The sequence below is a fragment of the Mauremys reevesii genome, linkage group 13 (assembly GCF_016161935.1).
Source record: "Mauremys reevesii isolate NIE-2019 linkage group 13, ASM1616193v1, whole genome shotgun sequence".
Lineage (NCBI taxonomy): Eukaryota > Metazoa > Chordata > Testudines > Geoemydidae > Mauremys > Mauremys reevesii.
Window position 1 is genome coordinate 44,307,400 of NC_052635.1, and position 18,662 is coordinate 44,326,061.

Genomic DNA, 18,662 nt, shown 5'->3' on the forward strand with positions numbered 1-18,662 from the left:
GTGCAGGAGGGACTTCTGGGTCTTTGCTCTTTTGCAGACACACAGTGGCTTCGATCCTCAAAGGAGAACGCATACATCACTTACACAGGATGAAAAATAGACCAGAACTCTGAATGGCCAGGGCTGGAGCATGCACAAAGTGTCTGGGTGCAAACGCATCCCACTGGGACTTGGAAGAGAGGTTTGGCAAACCACCCAGCTTTCCTGCCCACATACAGCACCATTGGCACCACTGCTTTTGCAGCTACTACAAGAAACAACAGTATAGAGCTTGGATGGACCATCACATGACCACATGTGGAAAAGGCAGAGGGATATTGACAGTTTGACCTGCTGGTGTTGCAAGTACTGGAATGAGGAAGTATTATACGGGCTGGCTGGATCAGTTGGCTTTGCAATGTATCCTTTTCACATTTTCCCATGGATAAGACCCTCTATTTCTTGATAAGAGCTTCACATGGCTACAGCACTGGGGATCTCATCAAAATAGGATAAATAGACTTTTTGAGCTCTTCAATAAGATTTGCTGTGGGGCAGTAATGAGTTAGGGCGTGGCTTGCATTAGCAATCCCATATTTCAACTACCTACCCATTTAGCATGTTTTGTCAAGCGGAGTTAAAACTTTCTAAATTCTGTATATTCTAGCCCAGTATTTTACATTAGACACATACTATTGTGGAGTAACATGGTTTCAAATCCTAGGGGAGCACTGGAATTGTGCAAGTAACAGATTGTTTGGTGCAGTAGCTGCACCAAAAATAACCAAACAAAAAGTAACTGTGGGTCAACTCACAATGACTATTTTATTTGCAAAACGACAGTCAAAAAGTCCAACAAAACATTCCATTCAAAATGAACCGTTTAGTTTGAGGGGTTTTACTTTCAAATTCAAAACAAAAAGGGCATTTGGAATCAAAATAGCAAAACATTTCATTTAGAAATGGTAAAAATGAAAAATGTCGACTCTTTTTAAAAAAATTTAATCCCCCCATGCCCTTTTTTCCCAAAAAAACAATTTGGTGACTTGGTGAAATGTTGTGGTCAATCTGAATATGCATTTTTTGGTGAAAAAAAAGACGTCTTACAAATTTCACCCAGCTCTCGTCAGTGCTAACATTGTCTTGGAAAGAGAATTCTCTTACTCTCTTCTCTATCTGTAAAACCCACCAGTATTTTCATATCATTGGTTTCTCTCTGCTCGAGTCAGATAAAAATATCACCCTCTGACTTCCAATTCTAGCTTACAAGCATGAGCTTGATGTATTCCTCTGCTTTACACTGGGGATGCAACACACATGAGATTTAGTGTATGTGGGGGAAGGAGACATAGCCGCATGGCATATGCCTTTCCCCTGAGCCCATGAAAGCCCCTTTAAATGGTTACTGGATTCTCAGGGGGGCCTGTTGGTGGAGTGCTGAAAGGGGAGAGCCTCTATATGGCACACTGCCCTCCTAATTTGATGGATTTCCAATAGCACGCTCAGATGGAGGCTAATAGTTTTGGAAGACATGCACGCACAGGCATGCACTTTTGAAACGGTGGGCCTGTCTGAAATAAAGTTCTGCCCATACCCAGAGCCCATAAAGCAGCGTGGAACGAGAGTCATGCAAACACAAACATCTGTCAGGTTTTTAAAGATCATTAGACTAGAAAATAAACCGTTTTTTCTTGGGTGACATTTCCCAGCAAGGTGCAAAAATACAAGGAAGCGTTCTCCTTTGAGCCCTCTTATACCTTTCTCTGGTGGCTTAAGCTGACAGTGCCAACTGTGAATATCCTGAGATCTCAGTGTTCTCAGGCTCACATGCATGAGGCTTATACGAAACCACTGTCCTTTAGTTTTTGCCTCATCAATGAGAAGTCTTCTAGACAGATCATTTTAACATGAAATTTCAGGTCATATAGAGCATGTTGGCAGTCCTGGAGACTGACAGGGTATTTCCATTTGGTTTCTCACTAGTGTTCTTAATAACCCAGTTGGAAAGCTACCCAGATTTGTATTATTATTTTAACTTAGACTGAAAAAATAGAACCATCTCCCTTGCCTCTCTATGAAAACCGCTGGGCATTTCCCTGCACTGCAACAATCTTTTATCCTGGATTTCTGTAATGATGTAACATGGCTCTGATGATCTGAATACTGCACTACACTAAAGAACTACAGAATGCTAACCCCACAGTATTAGCCCAATTGCGTATTCGTAATACTACAAGGACACTACAGAACTAGCTACCTACCTTCGAATTTTATAGGGACACCTATTATCATAATACACGAGCAACTTCCATGTAAAATCAACACCAATAGCAAAGTCCCTAGTGGATTTACTATCCCAGTGCTATGTGACAGTACAGCCTTGTGGATAGGGTACTGGGACTGGATGTCAAAGAAACCTGGGCTCTCTCCCAAACTCTGCCATTGACTGACTGGCTGTGTAACCTTGAGTAAGTCACTTCACCTCTGTTTCCCCTTCCATCCTGGGTCTATTTAGTCAACAAACTTTTAGGGGTAGGACCTGTCCCTTACTATGTGTTTATAAAGAGCCTAGAACAACAAACCCCTGATGTGGGTTGAGGCCCCCTTGGCACTTCCCTAAGCTGAATAATGTTAATAACGTCTTAATACTATAGGGCCAAATCACGAGGCCCTTACTCAGATAAACTTGGGAGTTTTGCTTGAGTAAGCTACGAATCAAAACTGATAGTAAACAAACACACACATTAGTACTATATGAGTATAATAATTAAAACACTACTTTAGTGCTATAATAATAATTATACAATATAGAGCTGAAGCTTAATTTGATGAAATATTTATGGGTTTGTTTTTTTGTTTTTTTTAAACACCCACATTTCTCTTCCAATGAAACAGCCACTGAATGTTTGTTGGTGCTAACAGAAGTATTAAACACGATTTGAACTTGTTTAAGCTCATGCTCCATCTCTTGCTCTTTAAGACATCCACGTGTGACTTCCTTTGTACACCTCTCAACCACTCATGGGGTGCAGCCCCTGTTGTCGTTTTGACAGCTCTATGCAAATATATCATTAAGGGCCATGCTGAAATTCCCTACGGTCAGCGTTAATACTTTATGTATATTCAAGCCCTCTGCAGAGCTTGGAAGGAATAAACCTACTCAGAAAGCACTCGTTTCGACAAAGAGGGGTGGGGATCTGAACGGAATATTGATTTTAAATGGAAAGAAAAAGCAAAAAAACAAAACAAAGTTTCCATGACTGTTCATTGGTAGGTGTCTACAAATTCCACTGACAAGAACCTCGGTCTCATCTACAGACAGAAAAGGAAGTTTTCACTTTCGTTTTTAAAAAAAATAACTGAAACCAGCCTAGCAAAAGCTGATAAGGAAAATGATACAAGAAACATCATGTTTCTCCAGCAAAACGGACTGAATAATAATTCTTGGTCTGATGTTTCCAATTCTTCCCCCGTCCCTACCCCAAAAGGCCATTTGGCAGTTCCCTGGAAGAGGAGGCAGTAATATTACACCCAACTTTAACCCAGCTGTGGAGGGGAGCCAGGGGGAGTAAGTAGCCCCACCCGATCGGGTGTTACATATCTCAGGTCTTCAGTGCAGCGAACCCCTGTGGAGCTGCTGTTCCCCACTGTGCCTCCCTAAGCATGTGGGTGGGGTGGGCAAGTCCCTTCACTCCCCCAGGCTGAGCAGATGAGAGAGCTGCATCTCCGCAGTAAGCAATGCGGCATTCCCCACATCTCCACCTGGACAGGGGCGCTCTGGAGAAGCCGTGTTTCCCAGGGGTGCGTCCCAGGCCTGGCAGGGTGATGCAGCTTGCCCAGCACTCCATGCCCAGGCCACAATCCAGCCCTCGGTAAGCCAGCACAGATCCTATTTAGGAGGGAGAGAGCCAGGCTGCTTTCTCACTTAAGTGCCACATCCTCCAGGAGAGCCCTTAGAAGATTAAAGCACTGATCAACCCACACAAGTGGTTAATAGATTGACACTTTTACATGACATATGTCATTACAATTGGGCTAAGATCATTTATTGGTTGCAAAACATTGCTAGACAGGGGGGTGGTTTAACTGGCAGCTTCATTAAGCTTTATTAACGTATCACCTGCTCCTTCAAAAGCAGCCGGTGCTATCGTGTGCACATGTCAAGAGGTGGCACTATAACAGGGCCCCAGGCCAGCACGCGCCCCCTCCAAGAGCAGGCACATGCTCCTTTGAAGGTCTGGGCCTGTCCCCAGAAGTAGGTTGAATGGAGAGGAGCGAGCTTGGTCGTGCAGGTAACTAACACACGCAGCATCTGGCAGGAAGAGCTCTTGGGGCAGCTCAGCACCAGGCACCATCAAGCCCTTAGTTTTTGCCTCCTGACGTTATCAGTGTGAGTCAGCTAGAACAGGGATAGCTAGAGGGTCGGTTATCTGCCCTATGGCTTTCTGACTGCTGGGGAATTAGCTCTGCATCCGGGAATCAACAAGGCACCTTGGAACAAGTGTGCAACCACCAAGATAAGGCTCAAGGGACCCGATTCTGATTTCACTTTTGTCCTCCCCACCCCCACACCAGGGATCACCCCTTTCACTTCAATGCAATTACCCCTGGTCCAAGTGAGATCAGGTGGCGGCCCCATGACGTTACATCAACCAAAAGTTTAAAGATCAGGCTCTAAGAACCTCCCTTCCCACTCCCCCAAAAGTATTTTTTCCAGCAAACATTCCAGGAAATGAAAATGACTTTGGCACCATGGGCCCACTGTAGCTTTTAATTAAAAGGGGAAAAAAAGGGGGGGGGGAATTAGCTTAAAGCCCCCTCTACTTTTAAAAAGCAGAATGTATCTTGAAGCCTGCACATCAGCCCTGTAGCTCCCAGCTGTTATTTTGTAACCACACTCAGAGGTTGGTTTCCCCCCTCCCTCTTCTTCCCCTTTAGGGTCCTCCCTGCTGCTTGATTTAAATCCTCCTGACATTCCACCCATTGTGAGTCCCCTTCGCAGCTGAATAAACTAGCGGTTGCTTTTTGCTCCCTTGCTGCTTTAGAGAAAGGACACCCCGCGTGGATTTCTCCGGCTTCAAGTCTTGGGAGGATTTCTCCTTGACATCTTTATGTGTAGGATTGCAGCTATACCAACCCCCAAATTAAAAATTACAGCTGGATAATAAACATCCTAATGAAGCTGTACTGTCAGTTTTCATTTGCTAAAACTTACGCACAAATGAAACATTTACCAAGTGCTAATGCTTTGTAGCAAGAGCAGAGCATGGGGGGAAACAGACCAGAAAAGCTGCTACATGGCATCACATCTGACATAGCCAGAGCTGTATCATCTGCATTCACAGGGCTGACATTTAGGCACTAGGCCAAGGTAATTTCTTATGTGGTAGCTTAGGTTTACATATTGTTTCCTACTGAAAGTGCTACAACATGCAATCCAAACACTTCATCCTCCCAGGGCTCTGAGTGGTTTAGGATGTACAAACAATTCTCTCATCCTTAAAAGGGAAACGGCAGTTCTTCAATACCATTGTTTTCAAGCTCTGTAATAAGCTGGCATTTTCATAAGGTCCCCCCCACTCCCATCTAGTACAAGGTCAGGAAATTGTCACAGTGCTGCTGCATGTCCTTCCCCCAAATGCCATCAGGTTTAGTGTCAGGAGGTTATGTCAAAGCATGGGTTCTGATGGGCCTATTCATGTAATCTCTACCAGCCCTCATCCACACAAACTTCCTGCTATTCAGTACTCTGTTCACCTGGCATTCAAGATCGTAAAAGAATTAAGAGGTGGGGAAGGGGAGAAGGAGAGAGATTATTTTCCCTATGCAGTGCCAGGGCCCAGGACAATTATGAACTGTGGTTTCCAGACTGATGGGCTCAGCTGGATCTGTTTAAAGAGTAACTCTACCCATCACTCTTCTGATATCTCATTTCAAACTTGTAAAAACCCACCCACATTGTCCTTCTCCGCTGCACCGTTCTACAAATCACAACCGAACCTCATAAATAGATGTTTATGTTTTATATATATGCGTAAAATACATGAAATCTAACACTTTATCGCAGTCCAAACTATGATCTCCTGCTGGGCTTCCATAAGGTTTATGTAGCTGTGTAACAGTATATGGATACTTCATTGCATTGATGTGCAGAGATACATCTTTAAAAGTGTTCCTAACCTGACTTCAGATGTGTGATATATAGGGGAAAGCAGTCTGAAAAGCTGGCAATCCTTTTAGTAAAGGTTATCTTAGATTTAATAATATAAAATCAGAACCTGCAAACTGTTGCTTAGGGGAGCAGTTCTTACCAATGCAAGGATTGGTCCAATGATCACGGGCTTGCAGGATTGGGTCCAAATTTGCACAAGTGTGTGCATACGTGTGTCCAGGCCCAACCTCTGCACACACACAATGTAACTGTTCATGGACATGGGCAGGTGAGCACATGCAGTTCTCAAAGGGACTGCTCTGTGCAACAAAAAATAAGTCCACTCTCAGGACTGCAGGCTGCAAACTTGCTGCTTTAGTTTACTGCATCACAGGAAGGATGGGAAGAGGGGTGCTCAACCCCCACAAATGACTAAGCAGGAAGTAAAATGACTCTGTTCCATAATACTCTGGGTAAACCCATTAACCCTATCATGACCACTTCCTGACCTGCCTGTGAACCTTTGAAGTTGTGGGGTTGTATTTTTAAGATATCTACCAGTTGTCAGTCCTCAGTCAAACTCCTGAGTCCTAATCCCAGTGCTAAGACTTATCCTGTGGCCATGGGCAAATCCCTTCACCTTTCCACCTCGCTTTCCCCGTTGGCAAAATGGAGATAAACAACACACCACAACTAGGGTGTTGTGATAATCAGTGAATATTTGCTTTGCAAATGCTGAATGATAAGTATTATTAGGAATATTTGTTTTTAATCCTTGTTTTAGTCACACACAACAATCTTATTAAATCCAAAGAAAGTGCTTATCTGGCAGGTCCAGTATCAAAGTCATAATGAACCCGTTTTAAATATAGCAACGTCTGCTTACTCTGCGTTCTCAGGGCATGAGCATTCTGGACAGCACTTGCCATCAGCTCACAATTTGCAAAGCAGGGAAGGTTTTTCTGCAGATAGGTTTAATTTTCGATTTGGGAGAAATAAATGAACATCAGTTACAGGGTGATTTCTCAGCTATTCAAATGGACTGATAGTCCATCACATGATGATGTTTTGTTATCAAGACAATTCTTGGTAGGACCAAAGAGAAAGCAGGAAGTGTCATTTGTATAGTGAGCAGCCCAGTTTTATGCTGAATTAAAGCTTTTGAATCTGCCATGAGTTTTGACACTGTTTCACAGGGTCACAGCTGCGACGCTTTTCCCCTAAAAGAGCTGCTGTGTTGAGAACATCAGAGTTGCTTTCCTCTCCCTCATACGTCTAACAGGCCGGGTTCATGAATGAATGACCCATTTATCTCCTTCTAAAGCTTTGAGGTTTCACCTGGTATACAAGGGGCTTCTTCCAATGAGCCTGTGTCTTAGAGAAAGAGCCTTTTTAATCAGAGATGGGCCTTACCCAGATCTCCAGACCCAAGCATACCCAAACGATGGGTCGTGGGGAAGGAAAGGATTGAAAAAATTCCAGACATGGATCTGGATCCAAATTTTACAGCTGGAGGGCCTCTCTCCTTTTATACCTGGTGTCTGGGGTTCATGATGGGTAGGCACGTCTGCTAATTCCTGCTTCGGAGACAATTCACTTTGGGTTCTGTCTGCACCAGTAGAACCCACAGCCTCCCTAGAGCCTGAAACAGTGCATGGGCCTTTGTGCAGGGTGTGTGTGTTTCATCTTTTTATGCTGCAGGGAAGGTCAGGTAATACGATTCTCTAATGGTGCCGTCTACAGTCCCACAAAGCAGGGGGAATAGGACTTCGAGGCTGCTTTGCTGCTAGGCTCTGGCAAGGTTGCCCTGCCTGCTCACCTTGATGTGTCTGCTGTGTAGGCTTTTTGCTGTCTCACAACTGCTGAGCTTTTCTCCACGCGTCCACCTTTGATTCAGCAGCTCGCCCCGGAACTCATTTTCTGAAGGGTTAAGAGAAATACAGTGTCAGGAAACAAAACCAGTCCTGTGGCCACTGGCCACGCCACTTCAGCAGAGCCATCAGGACTGAGAAAGAGGAACCATAGTTATTATTTGTATGGTGGTAGCACCTTGGAGCCCAGTCACTGGACTGGGACCCCAATGTGCTTGGTGCTGTACTTTTCCAGAACATAAAGATGGCTCCTCCCCTTAAGGGCTTACATGCTACTGGCTTCTAGCACCAAGACACTACCTGCATCCTCTTGGCACTCGACAGTGGGAACGACATCCCAGAACCGGCAAAGCAGAATTTCCTTCCCTGTGACTACAGCTTGACACATGGTAGAGGGAGAGAACCAACAAACAGCTAGAGAACTGTAAACCAGCCTACTACAATTGCCTCAGCATTTCGCCGCCCAAGCACAAAGACAGGAAAAAACCAAATTATGTTTACCACCAACAAATAATTTTCCTTGTGCTGGGTTGTTGGGCAAAGAGGATGTTGGAAATCATGTTTTACATGCTGCTATTCCCTGGTGACACGTTTCATTGTACACATTAGGCCCACCTCTTAACTTGAAGGTTTCTTGTTGGGTTTGTTGCTGTCACTGGTCCCGCAGTCATAAAAAGTTTGGATCGAGCATTTATCCTCCTCCAAAGCATTATGGTTAATTGCTAAGTCCTCACGGCGAGATCAGTCCAGTCATGGAGCAACCCCAGTACACAAGGATCGTCCCCAACCTGCATGGAGGGAGGGGGATAGCCTAACATGGCTCAGTCCCTCCACCCTCTGAATCCACAGAGACCTTGGTGGGCCTGGTGTCTGTGCCAGGGGAGAGGGTGGAGATCGGGTGGATACATATGGCCTTGTAGAGCTTGGTCAGAAGAGATAATACTGCCTGGGAATGTCTGATCCTTACCATCGAGCCCACCACAACCGGGAGCCAACACCAGCGGGCGGTCACCGGCAGTGCTGGAGCGGCAGTCTTGATGCATGCCAGGGCTAGTACAGAGGCACAGAGCATCCAGGCAGATGGCCTTGGTTTCTAAGGATACAGGAAGAGCTATTGGGTTTGTGGGCGGGCCTGGGGCCTTCTCTTACAGCATAGGGGCAACTCCTCCCCCAGTGGGGCAGCGGAGGGGGTTCTGCAAGGGGGTCCTCATGGAGATTTGCTGGCCCAGAGTCTGCCATCCCTTTCCACAGTGAAACCCATGGGAGATCAACCCTAACTTCTTAATCTGGTAAAATGCTCATTGAAGTCAAAGGGAGTTTGGCACGAATGAAGACTGAGTAAGGACATCAAGATATGGTCCTAAGGATGGTCCATCAGGTCCAGAAATATAAGAACTCCCAGCCCTGAGCCTGGAGCCAAACTTGGACAAAACTTTGAATGTTCTGAAATTCAGCCTTTCTGTTTCCAGGATTTGGGAGAATTTTTGGTACCGTTCTGCTGTCGCTTCCAAGCTGGGACCAATCCACACAACTCCAGGGGAACATTCTCACAGCATTTCAAGTGATCAAAAGTAGGGCAGGTCTGAAAATAAGCACATTTTTCACCAAAGGTTTGGCGAAAAAAAATGACCCTGATTTGTAGTGGGCGTGGGATGATTCAAATTCAGAAGTTTTCAACCAACTCTGCTAGAAAGCACAGGAGACAAACCAGTCTCATGAGAGGTCAGCCCTGTCTCGCAGGCCAGAGGCTCTTGAGGGAAAATTTGGCTTATTTAAACTCAAACTCAAAACTGAGCATTTGAGGTTCACCCATTCGTACCAGTTAGAGAAGACTAGCTGCGGAATTAGATGTACTATTATTTCTATTGCAGTCACACCTGGAGACACCAGTCAGGAACAGGCGCCCATTGTGCCAGGTGCTGTACAAAACACAGAACAAAAAGATGGTCCCTGCCTCAGAGAGTTTATAACCTAGGTAAAGAGCACTCTGCTCCTACTCATCTCTTCAGTGGTGAATTCCACCTGTGCAGACCAGTGTCAAGGATGGGAAATGGTACTTCCCACATCAGCCTGGGAAACGTAATGATGCCTTCCAGGGTGGGGCTGCTGACAACACACACCAAAGGGTCTGTGGTACGGCTGAACCTCTGATTTCCTCTCTATGGTCTTTGAGCTCCTTCTGCCAATCCCTTTCCCCACTGACATGGATCCTGTTGAATTTTAATCCTTCACAAACATTTACACATCTGAGCAGAGAACGAGCCCATCCGCTGGACAATGCAAAGAGCCATGTGGCGTCCCTATTCTCACCCCAGGTTTCCATGACAACTGTCGTTTACAAGACCAGCACTTCGGGAGCGGGTCATTAAACCAACCCACGCTAAAAATACAAAACCAGGGCTTTCAAAGGGAAGGCTCCTGCAGACGCAGCCACTTTGGAGCGAGGGAGGACCGAGCTGATGGGAGGCTGGCTGGCAGCCTCCTGCTTGAATAGGGGAGGACCAGACTCACTATTGACTCCTGCATCGCCTTTGGAAGAAAGATCTTCCTAAAAATCAGGACAGGGGCTGGGGGGTAATAGGTGCTTATATAAGAAAAAGCCCCCAAAATTGGGACTGTCCCTATAAAATCGGGACATCTGGTCACCCTACACCCACCTAGCATCAGCCTCCTGGCACTTGCTGGCATGCTGGGAGACGGGAACCCACGGCCCAACCCTTGCTGACATACCCCCTCACCCAGAAGCACTGCACTCCCTAGAATTGGGGGGGCCTCCCGCACCTGGCTCTGCCCCCCGTTCCGCCACTTCCCCAGGAGGGCCCATTGGTCTCACCCCTCCCCAAGCTGAGGTTTCCCCCCAGCTTTACTCGGGCTGGCATATCAATGTCCCCTGCGTGTTAGCACTCGAGCAGGAAGGGGCTTCATAAGACTTCTCCCCATTCACCAGCCCAGTCCACCTGTGCTGGCCACCATTCGCCTCCCCCCGCCCCATTTCCATTTAGCTTAGTCCCTTTGCTTTCTCCTTGTTTCACCCCCATTTTAGAGTGGATTTGGTTCTTATGAGGGACTCACAGCATTGACTCGAGGCGGGGACAGCACAGCTCCATGTAAACCTTCCCCACACATGGCTGGGCCGTGCCATATCTCCCAGTTCGGGCCTGCAGCACCCATAATATTCCATCCTTGGCTCAGGCCCGATTCACAACTCTGCCACTAAACCTCAGTCTGGACCTGCTATTGCTTTGCTAGTCCAGTCTTCTCAGTCCTGGGCTGCTACTATTGGAGTCATAACCTGCACTTGTAATGCCGTACAGAGCGATCTCACAGCCGACACCGGACTGGGCAGGAAAGCAGTGACCGAAACATACTATTAGAAGTCCACTGGGAAAAGGGAGTGTGTAATTATTCCAGAACACCCAGTATCAAAGATCCTGATATAAACGCAAGGATCAAATGCACAAAGGGCACTAGACCACAAACAGCACAATTCAACTTCCTTTTCCATTTGTTGACAGCGGCAACATTTTTTGTAATGCTGTTATACACCCAGTGAAACAATCCTTCGTCTGCCCTTCCCCAATACAAAGAAAATTAATAAAAGGCATTTTACCATGTTCCATTACATCTGGGCTTCGCACACCCGTGGTTTCTGAACTTGAAGGTCTGAGAGCTTTCTAAAGAAAAGCAGGTAGCCCCGTGGATGGGACTGGGATGCACTTGATCTCCATTCTATGCCTGGCTCTGCTACATGACCGTGGGTACCTCACTTCCCTTATCTGTTAAATGGGGATTGTTAGTTCTTTTCCTTAAAGTTCTATGGATGAAAAGTGCTAGGTAAGAACTAGTTATTACTATTATATGCATTTTAACTTGGAAAAATACCTGGGGGTACCTGAAACCTGAGTAAGAGGGGCAATTTCTTGGATGTTTTTCCTTCATCTATTCTAACTTTGAATATAGGTTATGTCTACACTTTGAGCTGAAAATGTAAATTCCAGCTCATGGAGACGTAAATTCCAGCTCATGGAGACATACCTGCACTAGCTCCGATCATGCTAAAGCGCTAAAACCAGAGCGTAGCTGCAGCAGGATGAGTGGAGAGAGTGGCTAATTGTCCCCAGTATGTAGTGTCCGAGATGCTAGGTATGTATGCAGGGCAGCCAGCCCTCCACCACTCTGTTTTTAGCGCACTAACCCGATCGCAGCTTTAGCTCAATTCCCATCTCCAGCCTGAAGTGTAGATATACCCATGCCATGACTCCAACTGGTGTAAACTGAAGTCGCTCCATTGAAATCGATGGATCTACACCCCTTCACGCCAACTGAGGATCTGCTCCTATGTGCGAGCTGCAGCATCAGTTTATTAGGCTGCCTTCCTTTCCCTGTATTAAGCTATCCCTTGTCACAATCAGATCAGAAGGGAGGCCCCCAGATTTTGGCCTCAGGGCCCTGAATGTCACAGCTCACCTTGGCAAACTGTGGTTGCTTTGGGCAATTCTGCTACGATCCTTCCCCTTGAATCTTTAACTGTGGTTCCCTGTTGTATTTCATGCTGAATAATTTACTGCCCGTTTTCCAAGCCTTGCTCCATTTATCTCCCACCAACGTAAGAGGAATTACAAAAGAAGAAACCTGCAGATTAAAAGGAGGAAATGTGCCATGCGGGGAAGCCCTCCACTCTGTACTTGAGTTCAATCGTCTCTAGGTGTTTACAGCCTGGGGAAGAGCTAATGGGATATGTTGCATTTTCTATTGCCACGGTGTGTTTCCATGCTCTCTAGGCTTGGTTACGTCTATTACTGGAGGAGAGTTTAAGTGACACCGGGGGCAGTTGGTGCCAACCCTCTACTGAAAGTCAGTGGGAGTTGGTCATCTAATTCCCATTTGTGTCTCTGAAAGTCACCCTGATTATTATAGTATCAGAGGGGTAGCCGTGTTAGTCTGGATCTGTAAAAGCAGGAAAGAGTCCTGTGGCACTTTGTCGGATGCATTCACCCGCGAAAGCTCATGCTCCAATACTTCTGTTAGTCTATAAGGTGCCACAGGACTCTTTCCTGATTATTACAGAAGCCCCTAGAAGTCCCAACTGAGATTGGGCCCCATTGTGCCAGGTGCTGCACATCCACAAGGTAAATTTTACTCCCCGCTGGAAGAGGTTATAGTCTGGATAGACAAAGCAGAAAAGCATGAGAGAAAAAGGATCACGTTCCCTATTTTACACACGGGAGAATTAAGGCGCTGAGAGATTAAACTGTTTGCCCAAAGTCACACAGGGAGTTTGTAGCAGAGCTAGGATTCGAAACCAGAGCTCTCGAGTCTCAGTTTGGTCCCTTAGCCATTGCGAGATGAAAGGCACACCAGTGGTTTGGACACTAGGTAGGGATTCCAGAAGAAGACGCTAAAATAGGGACAGAACAAGTTAAAAATTACTTAGACAAATTAGATGTCTGCAAGTCACCAGGGCCTGATGAAATGCATCCTAGAATACTCCAGGAGCTGACTGAGGAGATATCTGAGCCCTTAGCGATTATCTTTGAAAAGTCATGGAACATGGAAGACATTCCAGAAGACTGGAAAAGGGCAAATCTAGTGTCCATCTATAAAAAGGGAAATAAGGACAACCCGGGGAATTACAGACCAGTCAGCTTAACTTCTGTACCCGGAAAGATAATGGAGCAAATAATTAAGCAATCAATTTGCAAACATCTTGATGATAATAAGGTGATAAGTGACAGTCAGCATGGATTTGTCAAGAACATATCCTCTCAAACCAACCTGATAGTTTTCTTTGACAGGGTAACAAGCCTTGTGGTTGGGAGGCGGGGGAAGCTGCAGACGTGGTATATCTTGACTTTAGTAAAGTTTTTGATACTGTCTCGCATGATCTTCTCATAAACAAACTAGGGAAATGCAACCTAGATAGAGCTACTATATGGTGGGTGCAAAACTGTTTGGAAAACCGTTCCCAGAGAGTAGTTCTTAGTGGTTCACAGTCATGCTGGAAAGGCATAACGAGTGGGGTCCCGCAGGGATCAGTTCTGGGTCTGGTTCCATTCAATATCTTCATCAATGATTTAGATAATGGCATAGAGAGAACACTTATAAAGTTTGCGGACAATACCAAGCTAGGAGGGGTTACAAGTGCTTTGGAGGATAGGATTAAAATTCAAAATGATCTGGAAAAACTGGAGAAATGGTCTGAAGTAAATAGGATGAAATTCAATAAGGACAAATGCAAAGTACTCCACTTAAGAAGGAACAATCAGTAGCACACATACAAAAAGAAAAGACATGGGAAAAGACTGCCTAGGAAGGAGCACTGCGGAAAGGGATCTGGGGGTCATAGTGGATCATAAGCTAAATATGAGTCAACAGTGTAATGCTATTGTAAAAAAAGTGAACATCATTCTGGGATGTATTAGCAGGAGTGTTGTAAGCAAGACACGAGAAATAATTCTTCCACTCTACTCCAGGCTGATTACGCCTCAACTGGAGTATGGTGTCCAGTTCTGGGTGCCACATTTCAGGAAGGATGTGGACAAATTGGAGAGAATCCAGAGAAGAGTGATAAAAATGATTAAAGGTCTTGAAAATATGACCTATGAGGGAAAATTGAAAAGATTGAGTTTGTTTAATCTGGAAAAGAGAAGACTGAGGGGGGACATTATAACAGTTTTCAAGTATGTAAAATGTTGTTACGAGGAGGGAGAAAAAATTGTTTTTCTTAACCTCTGAGGATAGGACAAGGAGCAATGGGCTTAAATTGCAGCAAGGGCGGTATAGTTTGGATATTAGGAAAAACTTCCTAACTGTCAGGGTAGTGAAGCACAGGAATAAATTGCTTAGGGAGGCTGTAGAATCTCCATCACTGGAGATTTTTAAGAGCAGGTTAGACAAACATCTGTCAGGGATGGTCTAGATAATACTTTGTCCTGCCATGAGTGCAGAGGACTGGACTAGATGACCACTCGGGGTCCCTTCCAGTGCTATGATTCTATGAAAAGAGGAGCAAAGAAAGAGAGATGGCACAAGTAGGGTGAAAATGGAGCAGCAAGTGGAAAAGACACAGTGGGACAGTGGAGGGAAAGGGATGGATATATAAAAACAAAGGCAAAAGTTAAATGAAAACTAAATGCGGGTCATACACCATATACAGGGCACCCAAATGTCCCAGCCTATCTCAGAGGAGCTGTGTGTCCTTCTCCACCTGACTCAGATTTCCCTTTAAACCACAAATACACGTTTTAAACTAACAATCACTATTGGGGAAAATGGGCTTAAATTACAGAAAAAAAAGGTTCATGGACTCAAGATGTCTTTGCAACCCCTATACGTGGCTTGAGGGGTTTGCAAAAGCCTCAGACTTTATGAGAGTCGGACGTCCTTAAGGAGGAAAAAGCATAGCTCCCACCCCCAACGGGCCTGCTTTTTTCACGTGTCCAAGTTGTAGGGTAGGAATGACACAGCTTCTCACCCTTGGCAACTGCCCGGGTCAATCTGACCACCTGATGCCACAATTCCCATCCATTGGCCAGTTATTGACACGTACAGGTGACCCTATCTTCACCTCCTTATACTCTTGGCCATGCCATGTGATCGAACAGTAGCAGGGAAGAGAACGTGGCAATATGTGTTAGGAAAACACAGACACCCTGACAGCCAGAAAGGTTTTGTCGGAGAGCTGCTTGTCACAATGAGCTCACTACACTCCAGCCCTCATCTCCCTGTCCTGAATTTAGTTAGCTGAGATAACCTTGTTAACACATTCATCGTATTTCCTGTATCCCTACTGCTGATATGCATACTCCCCAGAGGACAGCAGCTTGCACCCTCCCTCACCCCCAAACCCTGGATTCAGCAGAATCACAACTGACATGGCTACAGTTGCAAGGTGTGGAAGGAGGTTCCTCCTACACCTAGCAAATTTCCCAGAGAGGCAGCTGTTTGCGCTCTGCAGGACTATGAGCTCCCGAGATTGTCTGAGGCTAGGGTGAGTTGGAATCAGATTCAATGTCTGTGCCTTGTGACCTTCCTCCCACTTCGCAGCAGCTCTGAACTCTATCCAGTTGCTTTTAAATCAGATGGACTCCCCCTTATTTTTTAAAAAACCCAGCATTATTCCATCATGGTCCAACCCACTGCTGTGCCCCTACATGGAGTGTTTAACAGGGAGTGTTGTGCATGCTTAGCCAAGGGCAGAATTTGGCCTACAGTATTTTGAACCATGGCCATAGAAATGTTTTGGGGGTGTTTTTGTTAAATAAAATACAGAATAAGTTTCACCCAGGAATTCATCAGCTAATCCAGTTCCCTGAGTTAAACAGTAAAACTTCCCCTCTAAAAGATACAAGAAGGTATTTTTATTTCATTCAGCATTTTAGAAAAAAAACCAAAACTTAGAATAAGCCAATAGTCTAGGCTGCAGTGAACCAAGCATGCTGAAAACTGTGCAGAGAACTCCATGAAACCCTGCACTGAGTTTCTAGTTCAAAATGGACTAAGGCCGGGTTGATTTTTATAGCACACGTCTCCCTGGGGAAGCAGGAAGGGCTGAGCTGAAGAAGTTAATTGCCAAGTGGCATAGAGATTCTGTGATGTACAGAATTGCCCACTGAGACATTACCCAAATCATTTAAGGACTGACCTGGAGAGGTGCTGAGCTCACACAATTCCAAATGAAGTCAGTGGCTCTTGTGGGTACTTAGCACCATTGCCAGACCGCAGATGGGGGAACTGCATAATATCCAGATTCTCATCTGCAACTCATAGGAATAATTTCCCCATCCCTGCTTTGTGCTGCCTTAGGTCATCTATCGCGTAGGGCGGGGTTCTCCTTGTGTTCCCTTAAGAGCAGTATGCATCACCACAAGCTGTGTTTTCCTCCCAGCCTGGGCTCATTTTCAAACCCTGGATCTTGGCACCTCCAAAAGATTTTGAAGAAGTTCAGATCTTGACCCCAACTTCACAGCTTGGGCTCCTCTCTATTTTATAAAAATACATACCCTGTGATCACACAACATACTGCATCGTGCCAAAAAAACACTTCTGTTTTGCTGTGGCATCATGGCTCCACTTTTCCTCCCAATCTCGCTAGCTCTTCTAATCTCTGTCTGGATCTACATAAGCCCTGAAGCCTTGCAGGAGAACAAGCAAGAGAGCAAGGATTTGTAGCTCCCTAATTTACAGCACCTAGTCAGCCCAGTTTTGAGCAGTGCAACATGCTTGCAATGGAAACCAAATTAAACAAAACTTGCCTGGCTTGGGGCATTCTTAGAGAGTCAAAACTGGTCCCAGATTCATGGAAACAGCTGGGAACCTTTGGAAGTAACCTTGGGTAGATGCATGGGATCTTGGCCAAACCCTGCAAAATTCGGGTGCCCATTGGGAAACCAGGTGCATCTCACTAGGTTCATCAGCCTGTTCTAGCGCATGTCGCTAACACGGAGAAAACGTGGGCACTGGCAGTGCATTCCTCTCTCTATGCCCCACACATCGATGGTATATCAGAGTATCCTACCAAAGCCAGTATACAATTTGCTGTGGGGCTCCGCTCGGGCTTTCAGAAGCAGAGATGCTGTGATGTGTTTGTGCGTTGCAGAGCTATATACAGCAACTCCTCACTTAAAGTCGTCCCGGTTAACGTTGTTACGTTGCTGATCAATTAGGGAACATGCGTGTTTAAAGTTGTGCAATGCTCCCGTCTAACGTTGTTTGGCAGCTGCCTGCTTTGTCCACTGCTTGCAGAAAGAGCAGCCTGTTGCAGCTAGCTGGTGGGGACGTGGAACCAGGGTGGACCGGCAGCCCCCCATTAGCTCCCTGCTCCCCTAAGTTCCCTGTGCTGCAGCCGCCCAGCAGGCTGCCAATTGCCAGCAGTTCAGCTGTCCCTCCCCCCACTGCCATGTGCTGCTCCTGCCCTCTGCCTTGGAGATGCTCCCCGAGCCTCCTGCTTGCTGAGCAGGGGAGCGGGCACGAGGGGGGCTAAAGTCAGGGTGTCCCCGCCCTCCTCCTGGCCCCTGCTTACCCCATCTCCATAGGGCAGTGTGGGGACAGGACGGGGCTCAGGATGGAGGGAGCTTGCTGGCTGTAGCTGCTGTCTCAACTTCCTGATTTTTTTTAAAGGCAATATACTTAGAGTGGGGTCAGCGTACTTAAAGGGGCAATGCACATCTCTCTCTCTCTCACACACACACACACACACAGGGTGTGCGCCTCTGTCTCCTCTCCCTCCATTTGTGCTGCCTTGTAGAGTGTGAGGCTATGTTAACAACAACGCGTTAACTCTTGAGGGCTCAGCCAAGTGCTAGTTCATCATTTAGCAGTAAGGCATTCCCTGGGAAATATCCCACCCTCTGACTTCACCACCTCAATCAAGATTCATAATCATCATTGCTGTGCACAGTATTAAATTGTTTGTTTAAAACTCATAGTGTGTGTGTGTGTGTGTGTGTGTGTGTGTGTGTGTGTGTGTGTGTATATATATATATATATATAGTTTTTTGTCTGGTGGAAAAAATTTCCCTGGAACCTAGCCCCCCTCCCCCCTTTTTACATTAATTCTTATGGGGAAATTGGATTCACTTAACATCATTTCACTTAAAGTCACATTTTTCAGGAATATAACCACAACGTTAAGTGAGGAGGTACTGTACAGTGTGGCAATT

At 45.9% G+C, this 18,662-nt stretch overlaps 1 protein-coding gene across 7 annotated transcripts in view; it reads right to left on the reverse strand.

Annotated features, from left to right (window-relative positions):
• The window catches only part of MYT1 (myelin transcription factor 1), a 112,295-nt gene that overhangs the window by 61,918 nt on the left and 31,715 nt on the right, over positions 1-18,662 (reverse strand). For all 7 annotated transcript variants that reach the window (XM_039499251.1, XM_039499247.1, XM_039499250.1 and 4 more), the window contains exon 2: positions 7,950-8,050. In XM_039499251.1, the coding sequence (XP_039355185.1) occupies positions 7,950-8,050 (101 nt within the window). The remainder of the gene's footprint in view (positions 1-7,949; positions 8,051-18,662) is intronic.